The following is a 17958-nucleotide window of genomic DNA, read 5'->3' on the forward strand; positions in this document are numbered from 1 at the left end:
CATGTGGATTTATCAGTGCGACACTATCCATTTATCAAATAACTCATATATACACTTTCATATATGAAAATATACGTACATTAAAAACCAAATATTGATATCCCAAAACTAACGGATTAGACGTGCCAAAATCAAAGAGATATGCGAAACCCATAATTTGGATAGTCAATGCAAATGAGTTAATTGGTGCCAATCAAAGCTACCTAACAATTTTTTTTAAAAAAAAAATTTTGAAGGTGATAATCACTGATGGATGCTGTTAAGAAAATTTTACAAAGAGTTTTGGCCTGCCGAATTTGATCTCCAGTGCTAAATTGACTTTAACACCTTGATCTGACGATGCATATATGTTGACACAATGGTTCACACTACATATATAAATTTCACTTTTTTCGTCATAGCCAAAAAAAAAAGAAAAATATATCATTGAGATCTGCCAAAAAAATATATCTATGTAACAATCAGTGCTTTGGTTTTTAGACATGACAATTAATTCGTTCTTGTTGTATTGTATCCGCACGCGAGGTCACTTTAGTAAATATGTTTAGGTGGAGCTCGGAGATTCTTGATTAATTAGGGGTGATATCGATGTGAGTATTTCGGGATTGTTTGAACGAGGTAACTAAACGAGGTAAGAGTTATGATTATAAGTCTCGAGTATTTTTGTCTCTATTTCAGATTACGGATCCTGTAATAAATGAAGTTACAGGGCTATTTATAGTGTTCAAATTAGGTTACATCTCGGTCAGAGTAGCTTGGGCGGCCGGACAGTTAGACCTGACCGACCGTCTATTAGAACGTCGTGCTGGCGAGCTGTTTCATCTACGTCAACGTGGCGAGCTGTTTCATCTACGTCGACGTGGCGAGCTGTCCCATCCGTGTCGAGGTAGCGAGCTGCTCCTTTGATATAAAAAAGTCATCTCCCCGAACGACCTCGTTTCACTCTTCGCGCATGGACTTGGTGGTCTTCGATCTTACTGGGCTTTCATCTCGCTAATGAGCCTAAATGAAATTACGAAAAAGGGGTTGTGCTCAGCCCACCTACAATAGTTCTTTGGTAAATCATCGTTACGGTGAAAGATTCTGAATCATGTATTATATTCTCTGTTAAATCGCCTAATGATTGGTAGACAATCGATCGCTCCTTGAGAGATTTCAACTAAGTTTGAATATCAATCCAACTAAGAAATATTTACGACTATTATTATAATATGGAAAATGCATATATTTCCACAATTACCGTTAATACTTAATAGTGCCCATTTGACGGCTCTGATCAAATAAAAGAAAAAAAAAAAGTTGACAAGAAAAAAAGAAGTAATACAGGAACTTCTTAAAAACAAGAACCAGATTCTGGAAAGTAGTCTGGTTCTGTGTTTTAAAACCAGATGCACCTTACAATTATAATTATCTTATTGTTTAGTAAATGGATTTGTATATTGTTAAAATTTGAGAAAAAAAGAGCACCCAAAAAAATTCGAAAAAAAGAGAGAGGTTGTGCCAAGTCGAGAACCACAAAAAACCATTATTAATCATAGACAGTATAGTATTATTATATTATCTTTTTACTGCACAAAGGTAAAATAAAGAAAAAATTGAAAAGCATTTTTCTGGGTAATAAACTTGTATACAAAAATCACCAGCTTATTCTATTGTGATCTCACCGTTATTTATATATTCTCGGAGACGAACGGTCAAAGTTTGGTTTATTTATCACTTATTTTATTTTAGTTTTTATTTACTAGTGATTGCAGATTTCAAGAGAGGAGGTTGAAGACAGCGAAGCAAATGTTTATGCAGCGGACCCAACACATATATATGTATACACGGAAATATATCGATATATATATATATATATATATACAGCGAAAAAGGTGAATTTGGGTCTTCTGGCTTTTCTCATTATTTCAATTGGTTCTCTCTCTCTCTCTCTCTTCTCTCTCTCTCTTCTCTCTCTCTCTCTCTCTTCTCTCTCTCTCTTCTCTCTCTCTCTCTAAATAGCCATTGACGTGGGATCCCACTAGCAGCTTTCTTGTCTTTTTTTTTTCTTTCCTTCAATCAACACAAACAGAGGCTTTCACTCTTCTTCTATTGTTTCACTCTCTGCGTATAACGATTTGATCGTTTTTTTTTTTTGGTTGGGAAAGTGAAAAGTTACATTTTTTTTTCCTTCTTCTCTTCTGTAATCAAAATTTCGAAGCCGTAGATGAGAGATTAGGTTGAAACTTTGATGCGAATTAGGGTTTGTTAAGGTTTTGATTTTGGGGAAAAATCAAATGGCTCAACAGAGACAGTTTCAGATGGAAGGTAGTAATAACAATAACGATACCAAGTTGACGAAAATCTTCGTGGGAGGATTAGCGTGGGAGACGCAGAGAGATACAATGAGACGTTACTTCGAGCAGTTTGGTGAAATCGTTGAAGCTGTCGTCATCACTGATAAGAACACTGGAAGATCCAAAGGATATGGATTTGTATGTTCTTCTTCGTTTCTGATTCTCTCAGACAAAAGTCTATTCTTTTATTCTTAAAAAGTTTGCATTTTTCCTAAAACGGTTTTATTGATCAGGTGACGTTTAAGGAAGCGGAAGCAGCAATGAGAGCTTGTCAGAATATGAACCCTGTCATCGATGGAAGACGAGCTAATTGCAATCTTGCTTGTCTTGGTGCTCAGAAACCTCGTCCTCCTACTTCTCCAAGACATGGTTTTTTTTTTTCTCTCTCTCTCTTTCTCTCCTTATATATATTCTCTCTAGAATGCACTAGAACTAGCTTAGGTCGATAAAAAAGTCTGATCCTTGGATCTTTCTTACTTGATTAACACGTGAAGGAGTTGAGTGAATCTTGAAGAAAACATTGATTTGCAGGAACAGGGAGATTTAGGTCACCAGGAGGAGCAGGATTAGTTGCTCCTTCTCCTCAGTTTCGAGGCTCTCCTTCTTCCTCTGCTTTTGTTCATCATCATCAACAACAGCAACACGCTGGTCAATTCCCATTTCCTTACTCTGCTTACGGGTGAGCAGAATGAATCATCACATCAATAACAAATAGATTGTGTTCTTATGTAACGAAAAGCCTAATGAAATGTTTGTGTTTCTTCTTGTGCAGGTTCTCTGGTTATTCTCAAGAGGGAATGTACCCAATGGTTGGTTAATTTTCATTCATCTTCCACAATAGCGCGCGATTGTTTCATTTCTCGCTGGATCTTGAAGTTCTTATCTATGTGTTCTTGTTGCAGAGCTACTACAATCATCATCTCTATGGAGGGCAACAATATTCTCCATATATGGGACCTCCATCATCAGGATCAGCAGGAATATTCCATGGTTACTATCCTTTTTACGGTCAATACAATGCAGCACAAAGCAGCAACCAGGCTCAAGCTCAAGCTCATCATCAACATCATCAAGGTTTCAGCTTTCAATATACTACTCCTCCTCCTCTGTTGCAGTACCCTTACATGCCTCATCAGCAATTCAGCTCTCAGCCTCCTCCGCCTCCAATCCTCTCCCTCCCAACCTCTTTGGCTCTATCATTAGCATCCTCAGCTTCATCTTCATCCTCTTCAACTTCCACCTCAGGTTTAATTTCACAAAATATCTCTTCTCTGTAATTGAAAACCATTGGTTAATTTCGATTCATCCGTGGTTTGTTGATTCTTGAATGTTTTTGTTTTGTTTTGTAGTAGCTGCAACAACAACAGCAACAAAAACAGTAGTTATTACTACAACAGCAACGAAAGCAGCAGCTGAAGCTAGCAACAAAGATGGTCATGAAACAATTACATCATCCATCAAGATTGAGGATTGATTCAGTACCGCAATAGCCAGAGCCAAGTGACTACTTCATTGTACACTAACTCATCATCAATCTCTCCAACGTGTTCTAGAAACATTTATTCATATACCGTTTTTAGGATTCTAGAATCTTAATTAGTACTTAGGAGGAGGAAGAGGATGAAGAAGAAGAAAGAAACCATCATCACATTCATTGTTTTATTTATTTTTCAAGATTCATATTGCATTTTAGGATAAAGAATCAAAGAGAAGGCATTGGTGGCCTTTTTTTGGATTCTTGGATTGATGCAGAAAGCATCATTCAATTACATTGATTCGGGGATTTATTTCAGGTTCAGAAGAATTGTTTTATGTCTTCTTTTGAACCCAAACAGGATTCCAAGCTTCGGATAAGCTTGGAAGCCCTTTTTCACATTTGTAATTCTTAAAATTTGTTATAATTCAATCTCATTGCTTGTTCTTATTTTTTGTTCGACATGATTATAACATTTAAAAGATAAGATCTTTAATCTGGTTCGTTCTGGGGAAACTCAAACCCCGTTCATAGTTCCCTTTCAGCTGGAATCTTCTCCCTTTTTATTTCTCAACCTGTTCATATGAATTTTTGTCGGTTTTTTATTTAAAACTAAAACTTTAAGCTTTTTATATTAATTTTAATTTTGAATTCGCATGATCATTTTCTTATAACGGTTCTCAGTGTAAATGATCATTGTCTTTGGATTCCAAAGGGGATCTTATGAAAACAAAAGTACCGGTCAAAAGACCGTTGGAAAAAACGGATCTTTTTCTTCGTCTATGGATAAAATTTCATGATTATTATTGCTTAAAAAATAAATTTGGAGTAAACCCCTCTATTTGTTCAACCCTTGTATTTGTTGAACATATATCATCAAATATAATTTGTGAAATTATGTGAGTTATTTTTATTCTTTTATTTTATCTTATATGAGAATTTTAGCAGAAGCAACAAAAAATTGTTTCTGAAAAATGGACAAAAAGTCAGAAACTCTAACGATATTTTCTTTCTTTCTTTTGTTTTGGTTTATCGACAGCTGTTACATATTTGAACAGATTTGAATGAAACAACCAATGAAAAATATGATTAGTCTTTGTGTAATACAAAACTTGAGTGAAATCAGATTCGGGCCTTCATATGGGTTTCAGTTTCACTTTCACCGATGCAAATATGGTTTCAAAGTTGAGCTAAAGTATACAACGATGATGGGCTCTTGTAAATCTTAAGGCCTAATTTATTACAAAGTCCATTAACTTTTTTATCCGTAGACGTATGTGGGCTGGGCAAAATATCCGTTATATTTGCTTCGATCCGTTATTCGTCTTGATTGGATCCGAAAAATCTGGATATCCGTAATTTTATGGAGCAAAACAAATACTAAAATTCAATATCCGTTAAAAACGGAGCAAATCACAAAATAATAAAAACATTTAAGACAGATATCCGCTCTGCTCCGTTATAAATATATATGTATATATAGATAGATAATAATTCATATAAAGTGTATAATTATTATATATAAATATAATTTTTGTGAGTTTTTGTTTATAAATTTGATTATTATAAATATTAAAATTTAATAAGTTAAGAAAAAAAATATTTTTTAAAGAAATATTGTAATTTTTAGCTAAATTTTGAATTTTTAAACTTTTATTTTAAATATATTATTATTTAAATATTTTTATAGAGCGGATCGGATATCCGGCAAATATTTATATTTTTGGCGGATATCCGAAAACCGGATAATTACGAAGTGGATACGGATCGGAAAAATGATTATCCGGACGGAGCGGAACGGATCACGAATATCCCCAAAATCTAGGATATCCGCTCCGCGCTCACCCTGTGCAAATAGTGTGTAACCACATTGGCCATAAAATGCTAATAGCCTTACATATGTAAACACGCAAGCATATGAGAAGTTGTTTATTACATATTAATTGTCTACATCATAGACCAATAATTATATTTTGGCGGATATCCGAAAACCGGATAATTACGAAACGGATACGGATCGGAAAAATGATTATCTGGACGGAGCGGAACGGATCACGAATATCCCAAAATCTAGGATATCCACTCTGCGTCCACCCTGCGCAAGTAGTGTGTAACCACGTTGGCCATAAAATGCTAATAGCCTTACATATGTAAACACGCAAGCATATGAGAAGTTGTTTATTACGTATTAATTGTCCACATCATAGACCAATAATTATATTTTTGTTACTATTTTGATGGGACATTTTTTCCCTACGCAAAGCACCGTCTACAGATTGTTCTAGAACTCAATCCACAGAGAATTAAACAAATTTGCATTTTCATTTGGAGTCCGAGTTTACACGGTGACCACAAAATATGATTTATCAATGCTTCTGGAATGAATTGATTTTTTAATTCCGAAAATTTAAAAATTTGTGTGCAAATTTTAAAAGAAAAAAAATATGATATATACTATGCTTTTTTGAAAAGAAAAAGGCCATCCAATTTGCACGATTATATTTATACAGAGCTGCTAAAAGTAAAAATATATCTACTTTTGAAGCAAACCAAAAACCCTAAAATAAAATTTAGCCACACAGATACATTACAACCCACGTGTCATCCACATGACCACTAGATCATCATTGCTTACGTGGCAATACGAAGACGAAGATCTTCACTTCCGTAAAACAATATCATACTGACACGTGTGCTGTGGACCTGCGAAAGCAGAGGACCACCTCCACCGAATCAGCGGCGATACAGAAAAATCAAAATAATGGCCCATATTCAGCCACGTCAGCCCAATGGCGGCCCGCCTTATTATTCACCGTTAATTAGATTTCCCAAATTGTTTATTTCTCTTTGCGATTTCCTCTAAGCATCGAAGTCGTCTTTCTCAGGGAAGATATTTTCGCGATTTGAGCGGTTGTGATCGAAAGTAAAATTAGATACTAAATATACAAAGAAAGAGTTCTTCTTCCTTCATCCTCACTGCGACTTCACATATCTTTTTCTCTCCTTTAATCCTTGATCGGAAACGGTTTTCTCGGCGAATTAAGATCCAAAATCTCATTGATCGAGATTCTTGTTTCGTTTACGGTGTTTATTTGACTTTGTTGCTGTTATCAAGTTCTGCTTTTCTCTGTAATTTTTGTTTTGAGCTCCGATCGATGGGAGAGTTTGTGGTTTTAAGTAGCGACGATGGTATGGATACGAATGAAGAGATGATGGTGAACAGAGGCAAGTCGTCGGAGGTTGTCCGGTGGGAGAAGTATCTTCCGAAAACAGTGCTTAGGGTTTTGCTAGTAGAATCTGATGATTCAACTCGCCAAATCATCACTGCTCTTCTTCGCAAGTGCTATTACAAAGGTCGATTGATCATTTCTTCATTGCCTTATCTGTTTTATACGATGTCTTTAACTTTCGTTATATGTCTTGATTTGAAGCTATAGATATATATGTTCGATCTGTGAAATTAAACTCGAATCCTGCTTTTGATTCTAAACAGTTGTTGCCGTTTCCGATGGTTTAGCTGCGTGGGAGACTCTAAAAGAGAAGTCGCATAGCATTGACCTTATACTTACCGAGCTGGATTTGCCATCTATATCTGGTTTTGCTCTCCTTGCTTTGGTGATGGAGAATGAAGCTTGCAAGAACATTCCTGTCATAAGTACGATGGTGATCCCCCAAGTCCTTTATAACTTTGAAAACGCTTCTCTTGAGTTATTTTGTTCTGATGCTTTTTTTGTTTGTTTTACTTGTGTTGCGAAATGAATAGTGATGTCTTCGCAAGATTCGATAACATTGGTCTTGAAGTGTATGCTGAGAGGTGCCGCTGATTATCTAATTAAACCCATGAGGAAAAACGAGTTGAAAAATCTATGGCAACATGTGTGGAGAAGACATTCTGTAAGTTGTTTTCCCTGCTTTCTTTTTGTTTCGACTTATGTGTCCTGGTGATATTTTCAAGTTTGAATGACTTATGTCTTTTCGGTTATGAATCAGTTGCGTGATGATCCTACTGCTCGTGCTCATAGCTTACCAGGTTCGCAGCAGAACCTTGAAGATACTGATGAAACTTGTGCAGATTCCAGATATCATTCTGATCAAGGAAGTGGTGCTCAGGTATGGTTGCGACCAATACAATCTCTATGTTCGGAATTGCGTTTTCTATGCACTTTTCCAGACCTTTTGTTGTATCGCATTTCAATAGAAGCTGATATTGTGTACATGTAAATTACGCAGGCTATCAGCTACAACGGCCACAATAAGCTAACGGCGGATGTCAAACCGCTGGATGAAAGAGATTCTGGTAGAATTGACAAAAAGCTTGAATCTTTTGATGTGACAATGGATTTGATTGGTGGAATCGACAAACGGCCTGAGTGTTGTTTTTATGGAGACAACACTGGTGACGAGTGTGTTGGTCCCGAGCTTGGGCTTTCTCTGAAAAGATCTTGCTCTGGAAGTTTGGAGAACCAAGCTGAAAGCAAGCATCAAAAGCTTAGCTTCTCTGATGCATCAGCCTTCTTAAGGTCCGTTTGCTTGCTTGAAACAAATATAAAAAAATAGAGTGACTCAAATCTATGATTAGTTTCTTAATCAATAACATTACGTAACTTGCAGATATGAGAATAGCAAGCCAGCAGAGAAAGCAGTCGTTGCTTTAGATGCGAGTAGTTCAGCGGAGCCAAAGACACCAAGCGAATCACATGAGAAGTTAAGAAAAGTAAGATGCGATCACGGAAGCGCTACAACGAGTAGCAACCAAGAGAATATCGGATCATCAAGCGTAAGCGGACAAAATGAGTTAAGCTTCCGTAACCAAGTTCTTGTTACAAGTCAGAAGCCACACCCGCAAGATTCTCCCTTTCCAGTAGAAACAAGTCGCCTGAAAGCAAGCAAGGAAGTAGAAGTTGGTACTCAAAGCACGTGCAACACCAATGAAGGGATCGCAGGACAAAGTAGCAGCACGGAGAAATCAAAGGAAGAAGAAGGTCTCAGTGCCCAGCAACGTTGGAGTCAGAGAGAAGCGGCACTGATGAAATTCCGACTGAAGAGGAAAGATAGATGCTTTGATAAAAAGGTAAGAGACCCACAAGCTATAGATTCAATTTGATTCATTATCAGCAAGGATCAACAAATTGATTCAAAATTGGCCATATGTATGAATTGGATTACAGGTTCGATATCAGAGCAGGAAGAAGCTAGCAGAGCAGCGACCACGAGTGAAAGGCCAGTTCGTGCGTGCCGTAAATTCAGACGCTTCAACTAAATCCTGAAGCCCAACCAAAGCGTTTTCACTATTTGTTTTGTTGGCCTGGATCCGGAACCAAGGAAAGACTTATCTCTCTTATCTACATGGAAAGACTTATCTAGATTTGTCATGTTATGTCATATATTTTAGTGTTTGAGTGTTTTCTTCTTAGCTAATCTGATCAACTACGGGGCGCAATTTTCCCCATTTTGTACAGATTTTTTATTATAAAATGACTCAAAAGTAATTACGTATCAGGTGCTTAAACATTCTTTCCGCTAAATGTAATCCTTTTCTTTTTTGTCGTTCCGCTAAATGTATATCCAAACAATGCAAATATGATTTTCTTTATTTATTTAATCTAGAGTTTTAAATATTTTCCACTTGTTTTATGCTTAAATTCATGAGAAAGTTGAAACAAATTATCTTTCTCACAACTGTAAGCCAATAAAACCTAAGAAAGAAATCTGAATATCAGAAATTCGGCCTAACCGTGGAAAACCAGTTCCCAATCATTTTGATAAACCGGTTGTTAATCCAACGGCTCCGTCAAACCGTGAGAAATCCGCTCGGTTTAAAGAGAAAACTTTTAAAAAGGCAAGAGAGCAAATATTACGGTCTCTAGCTTTCGTCCACGTGTAGATAATTTTGACCGTCAAAGAAAAACAAAAACAGCAACCATACAGATTCGAGATCCGGAACCAAGGAGATAAGAGAGAAAAGGGACCCAGAAGAAGAAAAAGGTAGGTGGATCTCGTGAAATCGGTGGAGATTCTTTTATAAAAGGGTTCCTCCTTTTTTTTTGAGCACAGCACGAGGAGATTCTTTTAAAGGAGGAGTGTATCAATCAATCAATCAATTAATTGTGAATAATCCCCAACCAGGAACTTGAATCTCGACTCTAAGCTCTTCCTGGTGAGTTTTTTTTTCTGTATTAGGGTTTTCGATTGTTGCCGCTCTTCCTCAGTTTTTAGTGTTTTCTATTCACATTCTGACTTTGATATCTGGAATTGGTCTTGAGTGGGACGCTGCGATTTTGTCATAGTTTATTATTGGGGGGGTCGAACTTGATTCAGTCTTTTGCCTAAGCATCCCTGTAGCTCATAAATCTCGGTTTAGGGGTTTTCTAGATTCTTCTTCACTTTCTGATTGTGACATCTGGAATTGTTCTGACTGTGACCCTTTGATACTCTCTTATACTTTAATTATTTGGGGTCAAAACCTTTGCTGTGTCTTCAATTGTATTTATGGGGTTTTGACTCTTGTTATGATGATTATTATATGCTGTGTAAGCGTTGACTAGTTTGCTGTTTTGTTTTTTTAATAATCTTTCGTATGCCTATGCTTTAAGAAACTCCTCCTTCTGCACTAGCCGTAGTTGGATGCATGTCCTCTTCCTCTGATTTGTTCTTTGTGGATAAATTTCTTTTCTTTTTGTTGAATAGATTGCCATATTCGGTACACAATTGCGCTCGAGATTCAGCGATCTTCTTGTAAAGGTTACTAATTTGTTGTCTAGTATTGAGCTCTGTAGCTCCTTCGTTGTTATCTCATTCCCTTTTTCATTTTTATTTTTTCAGATGGAGTCCTCAAGCCCCCAACATAGTAGTCACATCATCGAGGTTAATGTAGGAAAACCTGATGAAGAAAGAATAATCGGAGGAAGTAAAGTCTGTGGAGAAGCGCCGTGTGGGTTTTCAGATTCTAAGAATGCTTCTGGTGATGCCGCAGAACGCAATGCTTCTATGCGAAAGCTCTGTTACGCGGTGGTGTTATGCCTTGTGTTCATGTGCGTTGAAGTTGTTGGTGGAATTGAAGCTAATAGTTTGGCTATACTAACCGATGCGGCCCATCTTCTCTCTGATGTTGCTGCCTTTGCGATCTCGTTGTTCTCCTTGTGGGCTGCTGGTTGGGAAGCGACTCCGAGGCAGACTTATGGCTTTTTCAGGATTGAGATCCTGGGAGCTCTTGTATCTATCCAACTCATCTGGTTGCTCACTGGCATTCTGGTTTATGAAGCCATTATCAGACTTCTCACCGAGACCAGTGAGGTTAATGGATTCCTGATGTTTATTGTTGCTGCGTTTGGCCTAGCGGTGAATATCGTAATGGCTGTCATGCTCGGACATGATCATGGTCATGGACATGGACATGGTCACGACCATCACAATCACGGTGGGAACCATAGCCATGGGGTGACTGTCACCACCCATCACCATCAGCATCATCATGATCATGGTCATAGTCATGGAGAGGACAAGCACCATGCTCATGGGGATGTTACTGAGCAATTGTTGGACAAAGCGAAGCCTCAAATCGTGGATAAAGAGAAAAGAAAGAGGAACATCAATGTCCAAGGAGCTTATCTTCACGTCCTTGGGGATTCCATCCAGAGCGTTGGTGTTATGATTGGAGGAGCTATTATTTGGTACAATCCGAAATGGAAAATAGTCGATCTGATTTGCACACTCATCTTTTCGGTCATTGTCTTGGGAACAACCATCAACATGATTAGAAGCATCCTTGAAGTGTTGATGGAGAGTACACCCAGAGAGATTGACGCTACAAAACTCGAAAAGGGTTTGCTCGAAATGGAAGAAGTGGTGGCTGTTCATGAGCTTCATATTTGGGCTATCACAGTGGGAAAGGTTTTACTGGCTTGCCATGTCAATATCAGGCCAGAAGCAGATGCAGATATGGTGCTCAACAAGGTAGTTGATTACATCCGCAGGGAGTACAACATCAGTCATGTCACAATACAAATCGAGCGATAAAACCATAACAAACATCTGAGAGTTATTTTGTATCAGCATTCTCATTAACAATAATAAAATCAATAAAGTTTCTACCTTTTTGTCACTTTCTCGTGTTCATCTCTGCTTAGGTATATTGGTATCGTTTGGTTCAGCTCAAGTAAGCACTATTCCTCTTAAAGGAAGAAACTTTTTGTCCTTCTCTTTAAAAGTGTTTCCAAGGACACGACTTACTTAGAACAGATAACGTCATCTTAACTTTTCTGAGCTTAGGTCTGCTTTCATTTAGATCCATCATCTTCCTAGGAGTCACAAGGCTTGTTATTGTGTTAGAAACAGAATCTGATTGATTGTTAGGGTTTTAATTTGATATGTCACAAGTGGGCCATGTTTGTCCTGAGAGTAAGTAACCAGAGTTTGTAAGTTACATCAACAAGTACACACAGAGATGAAATCTCCAAAAACTTAAGTTGTGATACGGTTCCTAAAGCATAAAATACAAGGACTATGCAAAGGTTGAATCTTTTTAACTTGCTTAGGCATTTCTAGGCTGGTTCTTATTACATTAGTATGAACGAGATCTCGAGAATGCAGACAAATTGATTTCGTGCTTCTGAGTAATCTGTGTTAGATCTCGTCGAAGAAAGGGACTAGTTTTGGCTGTGTTAGACTTAACACGTGAGATAAACAGAAGCCACAGTTGAGAACATGGATAAGGTTTCTTATTGTGAGCTTTTATGATCAAATCTGCGTTCTTGTTTGCCCACAAAGAGATAAGAAAAACTTCGGATATGATTGATAACAAAAATATTGCAGAGAAGAATGGGTTGGAAAGGGAAATTGGATTGATTCACTACGACTTTTGTAAAAGAAGGGAAAGAAAAATTACAATTACAATTTTTTACGGCTCGTAAAAAGAATAAATCTGATGAAGAACAGAAAGGATAGTTAGAGGCAGGCACTGGTTAGTACCCGTAAAGCCAGGGCATCGACACTTCTATGCTTAAGAGATAAGAAGCCAAAATTCACGCGTTAATGAATTGATACTTCCTTCACGATTTCACACTTCTATGCTTCCATTCACGAAGAAGAAGAGGGGAAATTCACACTTCCTTCAAAAGGTTCAACTTTTATTTATTGGGTCTCATAAAAAATTAAAGCTTTTTCAAGACACAAATCAATGGAAGCTTTCATCTTCATCTTCTTCTCCTTCTCCTTCATCATCTTCTGTGTATTAACGAAAGTCCCCACAACTGTCTGTCTTCGCTGCCAGACAAAACTGCCACAGCCAATAATGTTTCTTTGAGGGACCTTTCTTCTGTCAGAGACTCTCTATCTCTCTCTTCTCTTTCTTTCTCTCTCCTGTTATTTGCTCTGCTCAGCCTCACCAACTCATCTTCAGTCCTCAAACAAACATCTGCTGTCATCTCTTTTTATTTTTATTTTACCTCTTTGTTTCCTTCCCTTTCTCTTTCATATCTCACTTTCAGTTTCCTATTTTCTCTTCAAAATCTTCTTAGCAATTTAAGACTACTATTCTATATAAAGCTAACGGCTTTAGCTTCAGAAGCTCTCATAACCAGAAGCCAGTACATGAATTTCTTGTTTTTACCTCTTTAAAACCCCTCACAATTATTTCTCCCCAAAGTTGGTCCTAGAGAGAGAAAGAGAAAGAGGTTTCAGCTTCTAATGGAGAGGATTCAGGGACAAAACAAGCTCTGTGTAATGTATCTTATCTCAATTTGGAACGTTTTTCTTATCTTCTAATCTCAATTCTGTAATCAAAGATGTGGACTTGCATTTACTCCCTTCTTTCAAATGACTCCAGAACGGGGTTGCATTCAATGCTATGATGTTGGTTATACCGAAAACACTAACAAATCTGCTCTCAACTGTTTACCTCTCTTTGAAACATTCCATTTTTCATTCTAATTTTGTTTCTCTACACTGACCCACTAACCAAAACCCACAGTAGAATACCTAATTTCACATCTTTCTCTTTCTCTCGCTCACTTGGTAGGTAACTCCTTCCTCTGTTTTTTTTTTTTTTTGTTGTTTTCTTCTTGCAGTCTTTGGATCAAAAAGTGAATGTGAGAAGAAGCATAGAAGTTGAAGGATCTGCAGAGTATAAAAAGAAATTTCTCGAGGACGAGCAATACTCAACTCCAAGCTTGCAAGATACAAGAATTCCATTTCTACAAATGCTGCAACAAAGTGAAGAAGACTCTTCTTCCGTTTTGTCCTTTAAAGACCCAAACTTTCTAGCACTACTCTCTCTCCAGACACTCGAAAAGCCTTGGGAACTCGAAAACTATCTCCCGCATGAAGTTCCAGAGTTTCATTCACCGATCCATTCTGAAACCAACCACTACTATCATAATCCATCCTTGGAAGCCATCTCAAGCCAAGAATATCAGTTAAACCCAATAGACAATGTGAATTCAAGACGCAAGCGCAGAAACAACAACAATAATTTGGCAACATCAATGACCAGAGAAAAGAGAAAGAGAAGGAGAACTAAACCAACAAAAAACACAGAAGAGATGGAGACTCAAAGAATGACGCACATTGCGGTTGAACGAAACCGCAGACGCCAAATGAACGTTCATCTCAACTCACTCCGCTCCCTCATTCCATCTTCCTACATCCAAAGGGTAATGTCGTGTGTATAACCAAAAAACAAAAATTCAGCCTTTTTATTCATTTAAACAAATTTCGTTTGCAATTTCCAAAGGGAGACCAAGCGTCAATAGTAGGAGGAGCAATAGACTTCGTGAAGATCCTCGAGCAACACTTGCAATCCCTTGAAGCGCAAAAGATAACTCAGCAAACCGATATGTGCAACAGTGATAATCCGAGTGGCATTCCGTCGAGCGAGTTGCGTGCGAGTACCGAAGAACAAACTAGTAAACTCAGAATCGATGCCACAGTGATAGAGAGTCACGTCAATCTCAAGATCCAATGCTTGAGGAAACAAGGACAACTTCTCAGATCAATCATTTTGCTCGAGAAACTTCGATTCACTGTTCTTCATCTCAACATCACATCGCCGTCCAATGCATCTGTCTCTTATTCCTTCAACCTCAAGGTACTTAAAAACAAAAACCAAAATTATTTACTTGTCGACATTTGGTGAAAAATCCAATCTTTTTTTATGTTTTGGTTTCTCAGATGGAAGAAGACTGCAATCTTGGATCGGCTGATGAGATAACGGCGGCAGTTCGTCAGATTTTCGACTGCTGATTATTGGATTAAAAAAAAAAAACACGAAAATCCCAACAAAAAAGAAGAAGAAGGAAAAGTAACGATCTTTTTCGTAACTTCGTTTTTTGGAGGAAGAGATGCTTTTGTTGGTATGTAATTGGAGTCTTCTCGGCATGGCACTTGACTTGGTTTAAGGCTACTCTACAGAATTGGGTCCCACCTGATAGATGTATATCAAGTTTGACCTTTGTGTCTTTATATCCATCATCATTGTCTTTTTATTTAGCTTTTTGCCTCTCTTTTGGGGTTGACTATTTTTGTTTAATAAAAGATCTTATCAGATGGCATTGGGTCTGAATGTTCGAGGAACTGTTCGGTCCAAAGATAAATAGCCCACATGTTTTTGTGTATATACAAACGAGGCCCGTTCCATGTTTTCTAACCAATATCACAATTCACACATTTCGATTTGTAATCTTTTGAACATACCTTTCACATTTGATATTTAGGATATGATAGGATCCGTGGAAAACCCGAATTTTTTTTTGGTAAAACAAGTTAGAATAGTTTAACTAGAGCGTGGTTCAGGAATTTTAGAAAGCAAAACGGACTATTTGTAATTGAAAGGACTGCACTAAAAAATTTTGTCGTCGTGGTTTATAGTAAAAATTACAATTTAATTCCGGTAATTTGTAATAAAAATTACAAATTTTTCCTACTGTGTTCTTATATTTATTCCAAAAGAAAAGAAAAAAAAAATCCAAATTTTAAAAATTTAGGCCCAATTAAATTGTAAGAAACCAATCCTATCCAATGAAAACTCAAAGATCGCCTGTAGGACAGCCACGTCAACACTATCCTGATCGGGAAACCCAAAACGAGTGGTTGAATCGCTTTCGACTGGTAACAGAGAAACCATCTCCACAATCCGGGGCCAAAGTAAAGTATCAAAAATCTCTCATCACATTTCTTCTCCACTAATCTCTCTACTAATTTGTTTCCGCCAACATTGTTGGGTTTCAAGCGCCAAGTCATGGCTTCCCTTTCAATCTCTTCCTCATCGACCATCATCGATTCAAGAGCTCCTCCTCGACAGGCCTCCGCCTCTTCTCCGTCTTGTATTTCCCTTCCCACGCTTCCTCCTCCGCCGCTTCAGTCCCAAAGCCGCGCCGCGAAAGCCACCGCTTACTGTCCGTTTTCCACACTCCATAAATCTGAAACCTTTTCTTAAAAAACAAATCTTTTATGTCCGATTGATTCGTGTGTCAAAATGCTAAATTTCGAAAATGGGTTTTGATTTGTAGGTCGGAAGATTGTGAGGAATGTTGTGACGAAATCTACAGGTGATGTTCCCGCCACTACCGAAACTGACACTACAGAGTTACCGGAAATCGTTAAGACCGCTCAAGAAGCTGTAAAGACATTTACTTTACTCCACTTGTTCATAATCCTAAATGATTATCTTGTATTATCTATCTCTGCTATGAAGTGAATCTGATTGTTTCGATTTGTTATTCAAGTGGGACAAAGTGGAGGATAAGTATGCAATTGGTTCTCTTGCATTTGCTGGCCTTGTGGCTCTTTGGGGATCCACTGGAATGATTTCGGTGAGGAGAAACATTCATTCATCTTCAAAACCAACCTTAAAGTGTTTAAGTTCCTTTATCTGATTCCAAAATTTGATCTTGTGAAACAGGCTATCGACAGGCTTCCGTTGGTTCCTGGTGTTCTTGAACTTGTAGGCATTGGTTACACAGGGGTGAGTTTCTAGTTGTACTTGTATCTTATATAACCTGAATCGGAACATGCTTTAGCGAACCTGTTTTTCAGGGTTTAGATGATTCATCAATTACCATCGCTTTTAGATTTAGGATCAGTCCTCTGATTAAAGTATCCGAACCAATTCAATTTAGTGTTTACATATTGAGATCTGATTTTACAAATGGATTGCTGCTTCTCATGAGTGCTTTTGAATCTCAAGACTAGCTTCAATCTCAAAGATTTGTTAGTTGCTTGATTCATTTGTGTGATGGAACTGAATGAGCATGTAGTTTAATCCTGTCGTTTTCTTGACGCAGTGGTTCGCTTACAAGAATCTGATCTTCAAACCAGACAGGTCAAGCAATTCTCTATAACCTGTGTTTGGTTTCTTCCAGTCGTTTAGAGAAAATAAAGCTCACATTAGCTATCGTGTTTATTACGAATGTTTCAGGGAGGTTTTGTTTCAGAAGGTCAAGGACACGTACAAAGACATATTAGGGAGCAGCTGAATCTGTGGAAGAAAAAGAAGAGAGAGCCGTTTTAGGCCGCTCATGAATTCGAATGAAGGAAATCAAAGAATCTAACAAATGCTACACCCTTTCCTTCGATCTTTCCTTGCGTAACTAAATAATTTTCATCCTCTCTCTTTCTCTCTGTGTGTGTGCTCTTTTTTAGCTCAAAAATATCATCCATTTATGTCAATGTTGTAAATTCCTCAAGACTACATATGAGATGTTTATTTCATTTTTCGTAAGTTTTCAAACTCTTATCTCCATTTAGTTTTCAAGAATACGAATCAAAGTCACAAAAGAAACATGATCATATAGACAAAATAAAAGAGGGTAAATTTATAAAATTTCATAAATGTGGGATTAGTTGGTGTAGTTTATCAAACAAGTGGCATAAGAAGCTCTTAAAGCTATAAAAGCGTCTAATATAAATTCACATTCAACTGGTCCCTGATAAACAAATTACAAACACACAAAACAAAAAAAGACAAAAGCAAAGGGATATACAATAAGAAGCTCTACCTTGTGCTATAGACAGTTTCACAACACACTAGTTTCCTTCAGCACATCGTAAGCTCACATGCTCTTAAACACCCGACGTTTGTTGACCTTGGATGACTCAGGGAAGACAGTTGCGGTCACCTATTACTTTTGGTTACAATGTCAAAACTGTCAACCA

At 37.5% G+C, this 17958-nt stretch overlaps 5 protein-coding genes across 9 annotated transcripts; all 5 read left to right on the forward strand.

The window, feature by feature from the left end:
- The first annotated feature begins 1997 nt into the window (after positions 1–1997).
- Positions 1998–4182, forward strand: LOC18015771 (probable RNA-binding protein ARP1). Of its 2 annotated transcripts, none has more exons than XM_006397805.2 (6): positions 1998–2474; positions 2570–2705; positions 2868–3015; positions 3109–3145; positions 3239–3581; positions 3686–4182. In XM_006397805.2, the coding sequence occupies exons 1-6, from the start codon at positions 2277–2279 to the stop codon at positions 3808–3810; spliced, it is 987 nt and encodes a 328-aa protein (XP_006397868.1). In that variant the 5' UTR covers positions 1998–2276; the 3' UTR covers positions 3811–4182. The 2 variants fall into 2 exon arrangements, with proteins under 2 accessions (XP_006397868.1, XP_024010810.1); XM_024155042.1 differs by having other exon boundaries at positions 3689–4182.
- A 2505-nt stretch (positions 4183–6687) lies between these two features.
- Positions 6688–9412, forward strand: LOC18015800 (two-component response regulator-like APRR9). 2 transcript variants are annotated; one of them, XM_006397806.2, is made up of 7 exons: positions 6688–7164; positions 7304–7473; positions 7574–7704; positions 7801–7920; positions 8041–8330; positions 8422–8881; positions 8979–9412. In XM_006397806.2, exons 3-7 carry the CDS (start codon positions 7576–7578, stop codon positions 9075–9077), a joined length of 1098 nt encoding a protein of 365 aa, XP_006397869.1. In that variant the 5' UTR covers positions 6688–7164; positions 7304–7473; positions 7574–7575; the 3' UTR covers positions 9078–9412. The 2 variants fall into 2 exon arrangements, with proteins under 2 accessions (XP_006397869.1, XP_006397870.1); XM_006397807.2 differs by having other exon boundaries at positions 7304–7465.
- A 325-nt stretch (positions 9413–9737) lies between these two features.
- On the forward strand, positions 9738–11911 carry LOC18015801 (metal tolerance protein 1). 2 transcript variants are annotated; one of them, XM_006397808.2, is made up of 3 exons: positions 9745–9967; positions 10498–10551; positions 10633–11911. In XM_006397808.2, the coding sequence occupies exon 3, from the start codon at positions 10633–10635 to the stop codon at positions 11824–11826; it is 1194 nt and encodes a 397-aa protein (XP_006397871.1). In that variant the 5' UTR covers positions 9745–9967; positions 10498–10551; the 3' UTR covers positions 11827–11911. The 2 variants fall into 2 exon arrangements, with proteins under 2 accessions (XP_006397872.1, XP_006397871.1); XM_006397809.2 differs by lacking the exon at positions 10498–10551 and having other exon boundaries at positions 9738–9967.
- An 804-nt stretch (positions 11912–12715) lies between these two features.
- Positions 12716–15394, forward strand: LOC18015802 (transcription factor bHLH70). Of its 2 annotated transcripts, none has more exons than XM_006397810.2 (4): positions 12716–13527; positions 13875–14459; positions 14540–14893; positions 14977–15394. In XM_006397810.2, the coding sequence occupies exons 1-4, from the start codon at positions 13495–13497 to the stop codon at positions 15046–15048; spliced, it is 1044 nt and encodes a 347-aa protein (XP_006397873.2). In that variant the 5' UTR covers positions 12716–13494; the 3' UTR covers positions 15049–15394. The 2 variants fall into 2 exon arrangements, with proteins under 2 accessions (XP_006397873.2, XP_024010787.1); XM_024155019.1 differs by having other exon boundaries at positions 13466–13532.
- Positions 15395–15854: 460 nt separating this feature from the next.
- Positions 15855–17538, forward strand: LOC18015803 (protein CURVATURE THYLAKOID 1B, chloroplastic). Its single transcript, XM_006397811.2, has 6 exons — positions 15855–16199; positions 16314–16423; positions 16530–16616; positions 16706–16768; positions 17088–17125; positions 17222–17538. Exons 1-6 carry the CDS (start codon positions 16043–16045, stop codon positions 17277–17279), a joined length of 513 nt encoding a protein of 170 aa, XP_006397874.1. The 5' UTR covers positions 15855–16042; the 3' UTR covers positions 17280–17538.
- Positions 17539–17958: the final 420 nt, after the last annotated feature.

Source organism: Eutrema salsugineum, unplaced genomic scaffold, assembly GCF_000478725.1.
Source record: "Eutrema salsugineum unplaced genomic scaffold, Eutsalg1_0 scaffold_22, whole genome shotgun sequence".
NCBI classification, from domain to species: domain Eukaryota; kingdom Viridiplantae; phylum Streptophyta; class Magnoliopsida; order Brassicales; family Brassicaceae; genus Eutrema; species Eutrema salsugineum.